At 37.4% G+C, this 12,093-nt stretch overlaps 1 protein-coding gene across 1 annotated transcript in view; it reads right to left on the bottom strand.

The window, feature by feature from the left end:
• Positions 1-4,149: 4,149 nt before the first annotated feature.
• eipr1 (EARP complex and GARP complex interacting protein 1) overlaps positions 4,150-12,093 on the bottom strand; it is a 36,660-nt gene continuing 28,716 nt past the window's right edge. Inside the window, exons 7-10 of the mRNA XM_055171451.2 lie at positions 11,903-12,070; positions 8,947-9,114; positions 6,704-6,883; positions 4,150-4,546 (exon numbers count right to left, since the gene is read on the bottom strand). Coding sequence (XP_055027426.2) covers positions 6,709-6,883; positions 8,947-9,114; positions 11,903-12,070 — 511 coding nt within the window. The 3' untranslated portion in view covers positions 4,150-4,546; positions 6,704-6,708. The remainder of the gene's footprint in view (positions 4,547-6,703; positions 6,884-8,946; positions 9,115-11,902; positions 12,071-12,093) is intronic.

Raw genomic sequence — 12,093 nt, 5'->3', positions numbered from 1 at the left:
AATACAGATTTGTGTACCATTCACTGCCATCCCCTGAAAACTGTATAGGATTTATGTTACTGGCGTGCTAAGCTCTACGGTATCTGCACCCAGACTATCTTCAAACAGAAAGAGTCTCTTACGATGAAATATTAGTGAAAGCAGGCGGTTAACCTTCAGAAAATGTGCTTTAGCAGGTCTAGCTAAATGTTATGAGTATGGTTTTTAATTTCAAATAAGTTTGAAAATGTTGCACACATTACCGAAACTTGCGACATCTTTGAAGGCAATCTAACAGTTAACATAAAAGCTGCAATCCATAACATATTTTTTTTATTAAAAATAAACAAAAATTAGTTCAAGGAGTATTATTATATCATTATTATAATAATGATTTGTATGTCAATCAAAATTAAAAACAAAAAACCTGGAAAATTGAATTATGAAGTTGTCTTCCTGCCGTAGAAAGATTTTAAAATTTCTGTTTCTTGCGTTTTAGCTGTTTAGAAAACAAACCATGTAAAAAATCATCATTCAACAACACTATTGTGGAGTATTTTCTCCATAAAATTAAAATTTTCCACAGACAATTTCATTCCTGTGGTTTGAAATCACCTTTCCTACATAAACCTGTAACCAATCACATCATTACAGTTGAATGAGAGGATCAGTAGGTCGAGCCATAGATATTATGTATAGATGCTGCATAGTCTATACCAGTGCTTCTCAATTATTTTCTGTCACGGCCCCCCTAGGAAGAGGTAAACAGTTCGCGCCCCCCCAAACTCTCCGCCGCGACTGTAAATAGTATAATTTGTCTATAAAATTACACATCTGCAAAACATTGTGTCCTTATTAACATTAAAGAAAACACAAAAAAAGAAATATCGATCAACTTACAACAAAGAATAACTTTATTAACATTGTTTTTTAGTCTGTAACAGAAAAGACTTAAAATGCATCAATTTGCCTGAAATAAAAAAATCTATCCTTATTTAAAGTATAATATTTTTTGAACATTTGATACTGAAAAATTAAATATAATCAATAAATAATAAAAAACACAAGCGGCTTATCAGCGTGATTGGGGTGTAATGTCTTTAAAAACCACTTCCTGAAAAAGTATTTTCCCTGGGGTCTCGCGCGCCCCCCCTGGTGTCGCTTTGAGCCCCCCCTGGGGGTCCCGCCTCACTATTTGAGAAGCACTGGTCTATACGCTGAAACGATTGCAGGACCGCTGCTTCAGCTTTATTTCTGTGATGCTCACACATGCAGTGTGAATGCTTTAACCTTTTAACATTAAAAAAATATAATAATCATATATTCATTGTTTAGGATTGGACTTTGCAGTTATGTGTCTGAAACTGAGGAATGTAGCATCTATTTACATATATATCTATGGTCTGAGGTGGTGCAAAAGAGTGGAGGTGGGGACTAATTTGCATATTCATATCTATCGTCTGAGCTGCGTGATTGAGTAAAGGTGGAGACTAATTCACATATATCTATCGTCTGAGCTGTGTGATTGAGTGGGCGGGGACTAATTTGCATATTCATCAGTCTGTTTATACTAAATGAGGTGAGGGTGTACAGTTACATTTCAGCTGTTTTAAAGCATTAATAAATTACTGTCACAGGGAAAACTATTACACATGCTATATGATGATGCCCAAAAATGAGTTTTAAGTGATGAAATGATCAACTACAGGGATGAGTTTAATGGTGATGGATGCTTCTAGTTCACAAACATGGTTATTCTACAGTACAGTATATTCTCAAGGTCAGCAATGTCCCGTTATTATTTTCTGTTCCCTCAGTTTGTGTATTAATTTTAATAATCAAAGATCTTGTAATCATCACATGAGCTTCAGCAAATGGCCGCTCTCCTGCAGAAGAGACGTCAATAAATTATTTCTGAAAATCTACTTTCATTTAATTCGAGCACCTGAATCCAATATTGGCCCGGCCTGTTGGGAACTACCCGACAGTGACCTTGCCGTTTTAATATTGAATATATTCAATAGATTTAAAACTCTTTAAATACTACAGATATTAATACTGTACATGACTGGAGGCATGCGAGATCCAACCACACAAAGATTACACCCTCATAATTAAATCAGGGAACCATTTTACAAAGATGTGTGGCAGTCAATGGACACAACCAGGACACTGTACTGTTACTAACCCTACTACAGTAAACAACAAACAGCATCTTCCACGAATAAGATAAAATGGTGCTGAAATGATAATTCAGGCTACATCTGAAAATGTTTTCTTATAAAAAATTACACAAGTCAGGATATTAAACTTGTTCAAACATGTACCGAATCACGTGATATAATATGGCCCTAATATTATTTTAAGTCATTTAAGCATGTAGGTAAACATAATTCGCAATGCTTTATGGGAGTGGGCGGCTGTTGCTAAGTGCAATGATTTTTGTTTCCATAGTAACAGCATCATCTCAAATTAGTTGATTTCTCTCAGGTTTAAAGGTGTTTATTTTGCATTTTTTGTCTCCCTGTAAAATTAAAAAGTGTCTTTATCTGCAGTTACATGTTTAAACCCAATGCTTGTGCATAAAGTATGTATGCGTATGTTTAAGGTATTTACTAAAGTAATTATGGTATATGTATAGTTCAGTACTTTTTTGGATAAAAATGTAGATTTAGTTATATTTAACGCTTCTCATTGGTAGAGCATTGTATTGGCAAAATGTCATGGGTTTGCACCCAGGTAACACTTATACTGATAAAAAATTAAAAGTTGCGATTTTCTAGACAGATAATCAATAATCTGCTGTAACATGGCTGCAGCAGGCGTAGTGATATTAAGCACTGCCCAAAAATAGTCCCCTGCTATTGAAAGATACCAAGGGGACTATTTTCGGGCACAGCGTATTATCATTGCACCTCCTGCAGACATGTTACAGCAGCAAAGTCCTTGATTATTACGACAATGAGAGTATAGTTCCTAGCCATATCAACCTAGAAAATTGCAACTTTTGATTTTCCGCCGGTCTTGGTGCACAGTGTAACTACAGAAGAGTCCAGTTTAAATAGGAAAAATATCCAAACTCTTTGGATATTTTTAGCGCAATGCTAATGGTCTAATCAGATTCAATAGATTGTGCTAAGCTAAAAGTGTTAGACCCGGAGATCAGCTGAATGGATTCCAAAACTGTAAAAATCAAATGCTTAAAACTAGGAGAGCTGGAAAATGAGCATATTCTCAAAAAAAAGTGTAGTGTCCCTTTTAAGACCCCGCGGAAACCCTGTGTCAGAAATAAAGCTACAAAAGCTGTCACTGTGACACTAGCCTTTCAAAAAGTACCTAAAGGGTGCATATCAGTACCTCAAAGTTACATATTGGTACCTCAGAGGTACCTAAATGATATATATAGGACCTTTGTAAAGGGCACCATCCCAGTGACAGCTTTCGTGCCCTTATTTCTGACAGTGTATATTGCAGAATAACAATGAAGTTCAACTTGAGCTTGAAAGAAGGCCAACACTTGACAATTTATTGATTAAATACAAATAAGTTGAAGTCATGCTGTGGTCTCTATAGTATAGAAGCATACATGATCACATACTAATTGAAAGGTGTACACGTTATCATTGAAAATCCCTTTTAAGAAAGCAACGCAATAGATTCAGTTTTTCCAAAACCGTAGGAATCTCCTAGGAGCAGAAGACCATGTGTTAACACGAGCTCTTTGCTGTCACAGAGACCCATCAGAGGGATATCTTACATGCAAATCTCTCCATATCCACCCCACTTCACATGTCAGCTGAAAATGGGTTTGAGACAGAGGATTGTAGAGTGTTGACAGAGCCATTCAGAGTAAAAGAGGTGTGAGAGTCCCTAAACTCCAAACCCATTCAAACCTCCTCACATCACTGACATCTGTCTGCGACGCGTGAACAACGCTCTGGACGCCCAGCGCTGACATTTCTGCATCGGGCGAGTCATTGCGCTATTGATGGATCGGACCGCAGCCGTCCCCAGGCAGCCTGAGACGTGGAGAGTCAAGCTGCAATTAAAACGGCCTGTCGCCGGAGAGCGATTTAATGAACACTCACCCACAAATCTCAGCTCTCGCAATTACACACGGAGGAGCAGAGAGACCGATAAGGAAAGAATAAGAGAGGAAGGACATGAAAATGAAGCTGGAGATGTCTGGCTCTTTAATTAAAGCTGTTTTAAAGGAAACATACAGTACAGGGGTAATTGGGCTCTTCTTGACAGCTCCACAGAGCATTGCTTTTGTTAAAGCGTGTATGATAAGACACATAATCATAATTAATCTTCAGGGTCTGATTTCCCAAAGAAACAAACCGTATACACACACAAAAACAATGTACATATAGGAATGCAGGAATCTGTCGGAAATAAACGAATGCTGATGTCTGTGAGGTCCAATACATCATCATGTATAAGTAAATCATAGCATATGAAGAGCATCGATACGGCCGCTGCAGAGAGTGCATAATGTCAGTCCTGTATGACGTCACTCTTCTCCACATCTGCACGTCAGATGAGAAACACTACAGTGTTCATTCTGAAAATATCAAAAAGAGCAAATGAGAGGTGATTGGACGTAGAGAGAGAGAGAGAGAGAGAGAGAGAGAGAGAGAACACTTGTAGCCAATCAGCAGTAAGGGGTGTGTGTGGGGCGGGTCTTTCAAAAGAAGGTCCAGATTCTATTGGGGTAGGGGCGTGTTTGTTTAGGTGATTTAATACATCAACATTGGCTTTCAGAGATCGTGCACCCCACCTTTAAGGGGTTTATATTTTAAATATTAATCGCGATTAATTGCATACAAAATAAAAGGGTTTTTGCATAATATATGTGTGTGTACTGTGTGTAATTATTGTGTATATTTAACCACGCACACATACATTTATTAATGTCAGATTTGTTTTATTTATATCTCAATTTTTCTAATTTATATATAATATAGAATATATACAAATATAAATGAATATATATACACATGTAAATGTTTCTTAATTACATACATGAATGTGTGTATTTATATATACATAATAATTACACACAGCACACACTCGCATATATTATGCCAAAAATCACTTTTATTTTTATTTTGATTAAATTTATTAATCTAGATTAATCTTTGCCCAGCCCTAAATATATACATATATATAATATTTTTTTATTAATAGGTAGAAAAGTGCCTTAGTCAAAAGCAGTGAGAAATTTTCTTGTACACTGTCAGAAGAAATGGTCATTAACTCTTTCTGTGCAATTGACAAGTTATCATGTCAATTAAGAGAAAACGCTTCCCTGGCTCTGACGAGTTTTTACCAAAATTTGTATTTATTATAAACATAAATTCTGATCTAATTTAAGTTTGTAAATTTTGGTTTTCGTTGTATCGATTTTACGACTCTCCGTCTCATATAGTAGGAGTTCATCAAACTAAACATTTTTTCGATGGGTAAAAGTTTTAAAATGTATTTAAAACAGGGTGGTTATCTAGACAAAAGTTAAACTACAAAACAGGTAAGCCTTTTCTGCACCGGACCTATATTTATGCCTGACTCGACTGTCTTACGTGTGATTTAATATTATGGTCAGGGTTCACTTTTAAATGACAGAAAAGAGATTCCTGAAATAAATAATATAAGAATCATCAGGTGTTTCTGTACCTACAGTGAATAGAGATGATCAAAGTAAGCAAGCATCTGCTTTCTGTGCTAAATAATAACGCGTAGTGTCTATAAAATCATGATTTTTTTTGTGTTTTTCTTGTTATAAATTAACATTTTATGAATTGCATATAAAGCTTAGTTTTTATCATTTACAGTAACAATCACAATTATATGTCATTTGTCCTTTTTTTGATCAAAATGTTTTTGTTATATCTTTGTGTGATGTTATGTAGATCGTGGCTTTAAAATGTTATGAGTAATGATTAAACAAATGTTTATGTTTATATATAAATGCATCGTCAGTTTTGTCTTCGTTCATCACTTGAAAGACAGTTTTGGTCACTTTATCAGAAAGTTGTTTATGTGTGCTGCTTGTGAAAGAAAATAAAAGTTTGTACCTGGTCTGGCCCCCTCCCAACCCATGCACACACACATCAGTCGACTATAGAAAGACACCCCTAGACTTTATCATAACTATACTCATTTTACTGGCTCAAAAACCAATCACAGCTTGATTATCTAAACCTAAGTTAAAGTCAATGACCAGCATCTTCATACTGTTCAACCCTAATGAGCCCTTGTATTTTGTGGGTTTGTCAAACTTAAAACAATCCCCTTCTATATAATACATGGGGCGGGTGGCTTTACAATCATGTTAGTGTGTTCTAGTGTTGAATTGAATTTTGTAAATGACACACCGTTGGCATTAGTCACAGATCTCGTCAGAAGTGCATTAGGGTTGAAGAATGGCTCTATAGGAGAAGTTGTACAGAAAGCCCTTACGTAGAGATGGATTGGCTGTGTATTATGCTAATTACTGACTGTGAACACACACACTTTCCCTCATTTACAATCCAGATTCATCAACATTAATAATGGGTATTAGCTCAATTATGCATGCACACAAACCATTTCTGCACAATTAAATGAGAACACTTGCACTTCCATTATTTCACAACATATTTGCATGGGTATATAAGACTAACATACTAACATGCTTTATAAATGTACAGTTTTATCACCCGTGCATGTGTTGATTTACCTGTTTTACAGTAAGATGCGGTATTTGAGGGCTCGAGGGACTCTGTTGATCACGAGCCGTCCGTCATAACTGAGAGAAGCAAACAGCCAGGGGTCCGCTGCAGACCACTCCACCGCATATACACTGTCCTCATGCTCTTCATATGTGGCTATAATGCTGTCCTGAAGAGGCTCTTTCCCCCTACACATAACATACATGTGCATAATATATCACCATTCAGATATGTTCAGTGACTGTGTCCATTTACAGTTTTCGACTACAGCTAACAACTACAAATTAATTTGTACAACATTAAAAGGAATTCATCCGAACCAAATTGTATTGCAATGAATAAAGCTAAACTGTACTGCACTGAATTGAATTGAGTTCATATTGAAACAACTTTCGTTGAATTGGACTGTTCTGCACCGAATCATATTGAACTGTACCATACTGAACTAAATTAAACTGAAATAAACTGTATCATTTTTAATTGATCAGTACACACTGTAAAAAATTACTTTCTTACGTCTTTTTGGTCAAAAAGTGTCTGCTAAATGCAATGTAATTACAATACACTAAACGCATGTGAAGAAACTTAAGTTACCTTTGCCAGTACAACGCTGTTTGTGAGCTTGTTCCTGCAAGGTCCCTTTCTTTTCGCCTATCTTTTTGCATTGCTTTATTCCTTTTCTTTATCGTATTTGTAGATCGTCTCTGTCCTGCCGAAATAATAATTTAAAGAGCTCTGGAAGTCGCGCCTCTGTGAAGTTGCCCCTGGCAACCGATAGCGTCTCCTACCGTCATGGCCGACCGGCTCAGACCCCACCCAAATCGGCACGTGACTCCTCACTCTCAATAGAATCTGGACCTTCTTTTAAAAGACCCGCCCCACACATACGCAACCCCGGCAAGGATGTCGGTTAGTAGACACGCCCCTTACTGCTGATTGGGTACAAGTGTGTTTTGGTAGTCGGCCCGTCTCCTTTTCCAAAGCGTTTTTCGAACATTGTGCACTCCGCCTTTAATAGTCTTAAGTAGTGATGCACCGATGTATCGGCAGCAGATATTTATCGGCCAATTTTTGATGAATTTGAAACCATCGGCATATCGGCAAAAGCACAAGAAAGGCCGATACCAATTGTTTATTAATTAACTGCATAAAGAAATCCATTATATGTAAAAAATGAGTTAATGTTGTTAATAAAATAAATCATGAATAGCAAAAACCACCTTTGAAGGTTGTCATGCTGTCTTATTATATTTGTTTTAGCTTAATTTGTGCCTCTCTTATTATGTTGGTCAGTTGAATGTTAATTAGATCCAATCCATGTTCAGTAAAAATAATTTGATGCAGAAATAAACTAGCTAATAGACCAACTGTATAGTATTGTATACAAGTGTTTAACATCGGCATCGGTCAGAAGTTGTCTGTTTAAATCGGTATCAGCCCAAAAAAATCCTATCGGTGCATCCCTAGTCTTAAGCTATACTGCTGTATCTCTTGTCATGTCTGCAAAAACTGTAAATGTAACATGCCAACTGTATGAGTCGAGCGCAGACTTTTATGCATTACTTTGTGCTTACTTCCACGTGTGAAGACCTGCGCACATGAACAAAACTGCGAGAAAGCTGGTTAAGGTGTTTAAATGCAATGCAAAATTGGGGTAATGTGCAAAAAACTACCTGTGCCGAACTGTTTCCCCCATAAAAGAAAACGTTTTGTGCGTTTACATGACGTCACACATTATAATTTTATTAAGCATTATCAGTGTAATACTGAGCATGTAAACGCACTTATTGAAAGGACAATGTATAAACTGATTTTTATTGACTTGTATTATGCATTTGAATGCGTTTTTTTGTAGTGAGAGCTGTCTTTTAAAATTCGTTTTCTGCTCGGCAGGAAGCGTTTTGCACGCTGTTTATGCGCCCCGGGCGCCTTGTGTTTCGTAGGACTGCTCTGAAGTTGAAAAGAAATCAACTCCGAGCAGTAAAGCGCCTGATGTCATTCGCCGTGGTTGCCTAGCAACATAAAAACCGCAGCGCACCGTTTTTTTTCCAATTTAAAAGAGTCAACCAAAAAACAAAAAGCGCAGCGGTGTGCCTCGCATTTTCAAACCTGAAAACCATCTGATCGAGGCCTTATATGGCCGATTAGTAAAAAAACATTAAGTGTTCCATTTGAAAATTCATACACTATACACTTGAGTACATAGTTCAAAGTATGTGATTTGGGACACATCTAGAAAGATGAAACGTACTTGTCTTCCAGTTGCGTCTCTTGACTGTCGCTGAGGTCATCGTCATCCTCCAGGTGTCCGAACGGTTCAGAAGAGATGGACACCATGTTGGACAGGATCAGTCGGCTGTCACTGCTGCCCGTGAGCACTAGCTGGTCATGAGAGTGATTATATCTCACACTCCACACCCTGAAACCAAAAACATCTTCAAACCCATCTGCTTTTGTTCTCCAAGCCGTTCCACCTCAACAACAACACGGCCAGCGTTCCTCTCCTCCTCCATCTGTATAAGCCTCAGGCAAGGCTCAGAAAAGGATTCCAGCCCTTATAGCCGGGGATTGTGGGACGATAACTCAGCTGTCAGCAGTAAAATCTGGCTCAGTCAAGACTTCTTCTTAACTAATCTGTCTCTAGCCCAAAATATACCCTAATACCTCCCACCCCGAGGCTTAACTGAACTCCTGCCACTGCGAACATAAATGAGAAACATGTAGGGAACGCTGTTCTTGTGCGATTTTCTATCTAAATAGGATCAAAAATGCTGCAATTGATATGGGGGCTTTATCTTTAAAGATGAATGATATTTTTGCGTGCTGTGATTGGTGTACGCGCGTGCGAGCGGCACATGCATGGCCAAGTGATGTGTCAGATTGTGAGGCAATTATATGCGGTGAATCACACCTACAAGCAGATACACACATCCTACTGAAATAGATCAGCGGTGAACTAAAATAACACTTCACTAACACAGCCTTTAGGAATAACACACATACACTATAGCATCAGTACACTAACATTGATTAAAATACTTTATATTTCAGATAATCTTACACATACACATCAAACAGAAAGTCAGACAAGCTTTGACTTTGGTGGGTTTTGAAAAGATTCGAGATTACAACCCTGAGCGCTTATGAAAAAGTAGTTTAACTTTCTTATAACTAAATAAAAATTATAAATCTGGCTGTTAAGGTGAGTCAGAGAAGACAGATATAGTGGAGATATCTCACACTACACCTGATACGAAAGGTTTATAAGCAACCCGAGGCATTTAATACAACTTCAACTAAATGTTGTGAGCTTCAAAAGACCGGCAGCGTAGATGACTTATATTAGCGCTGGTCGATATTGAACAAAATTAATTTTGGGTTGGATGTCGGTATGCAATATCTCAGTGTTTTCAAGGGGAGTCAATGTTTACATACAAGTCAAAAATGTCACAATCACCTTTATTAAAACTACACATGATAAATAAAACTTAAAGACTTAAAAATATAAATTTGCACAACATGCAAACTGGTTGGAAAGCTTTCGTCTAACCTCAGTGTACATTTGTGATATATATACATAGATACGTCATTAGCGGCTGTTTCTATGGGCCACTATATGCAAGTCGTCGGACAAATTGAAACGGTCCAAGACAGACCGTTAACCAGTGTTGCCAAGTCTGCAGTGATCACTTTAAAACTGGTAAAGTGGATTGTTTATCATGTGGGTTAAATGCTTAAACCGGGGTTTTGTTTATCAGCTGCCAAAATTAAGGTAAGATTGTTTTAATTTGTGAATAAAGTTTTGGCATTTGGCTATAAGGTCATTGGGCTAGATTTAATTGGCTATTGGGTTGGTTTTGTTTAGAAAATCTGGCAACCCTGCCACAACAGTTGAATACTTAAGAGCAAGCTGACTGTGTCTCCACGTTTGATTAAATGTTGTAGACCCAACAATATAAATGTTAAACTAACACAATGCACCAAGACGAAATTGTTTGCTAACATGACATTAGAAGTTACTAGTTTAAAGACCTGTAATATTAAGTTAATACATATACAAAAACCATTCCTTAAATGCAATGTACTGTATTACTTATATTTTTTAAGTGACCTAATGGTGCGTTCACACCAGACGCGGAAGAGCCGGCAAGCGCAAATTATTTAGATGTTAAGTCAATGCAAAGACACAAATAGGCATCCTGCGGCGCGATAAGCGCGGATGGCGCAAAACGCGCGGATGAGTTGAAAAATCTGAACTTTGGCGGATTTTTGCGCCGCGTTAACCAATCAGGAGCTTGACCTGATTACAGGAAGCAAGCGGAGGCAGAAAAACAAAACAACAATGGAGGACAATCATCATCGCTACAAGAGACATCTTCGTACTTTAACAGGAATTAAAAGGATCTTGTTTGGAAGAAAGTGAGTGAGGAGGTCGAACAATCTGGTAAGTTTATTCAATTTGAACTATATATGCCCCTCCTATGATGCCAATTTACGTGGAATGTCTCGAATTACTAGAATTTTGCGCGCAAATGAAGCGAGTAAACTCGAAATGTTCAAGTGTTCAACTATGCGCAAATATTGCATTTTTGCGACCTTTTCTGTGTCTGGTGTGAACGCACAGTAAATGTACTCTCACAAACACTCATTATGTGCTTAGTATGTTTTTAGATTTGAAACTCATTCAGAGGTTAGTGAGTATGTATGTTTGTGACCAGTGTTGGGGAAAGTTATTTTTAAAAGTAATGCATTACAATATTGAGTTACTCCTCAAAAAAGTAACTAATTGCGTGGATTTTCATGGAAAGTAATGCTTACGTTACTTTTAAGTTACTTTTGCGTTACTTTTTCTTACTTGGCTGAGGCTTGATCTCTTTCTGGCCTTGCCGGTGTTTTTTATGATCGCAAAAATGTTAAGCTCTGGCCTGCCATCTCCGTTTCTGACTCAAACTGTTCTCGCTCCGGCGCACAGAATGCGTAATTCTACGTTAATATGTTGAGTTTAATTTAGTACATTATTTTATTTTTAAATTGCATTAATTAAACTTAAAAGTAACTAGCATTACTTTTTTAAAAAAGTAACTCAAATATTAATGTGTACATTTATAAAGTAATGCGGTACTTTACTCGTTTCTTCAGAAAAGTAATATTATTACGTAATGCGCGATACTTGTAATGCGTTACCCCCAACACTGTTTGTGACTAACCAATGGGAATGCTCCTCCAGGCACTTGACCGGCTCGTTGATATTTCGCACATCCCAGAACTTGACTTTACAGTCATCACCACAGCTGGCCAAGTAGTACTGCTTGTTTGGGTTGAAGTCCAGGTCCCGTACCAGCTGCCCGTGAGCATTCTCAATGCAGTAGATCTGACTGTAAACGACAAAACCATCAGG

The sequence above is a fragment of the Misgurnus anguillicaudatus genome, chromosome 7 (assembly GCF_027580225.2).
Source record: "Misgurnus anguillicaudatus chromosome 7, ASM2758022v2, whole genome shotgun sequence".
NCBI classification, from domain to species: Eukaryota; Metazoa; Chordata; class Actinopteri; order Cypriniformes; family Cobitidae; genus Misgurnus; species Misgurnus anguillicaudatus.
This window is presented reverse-complemented; position numbering and strand designations above follow the sequence as displayed.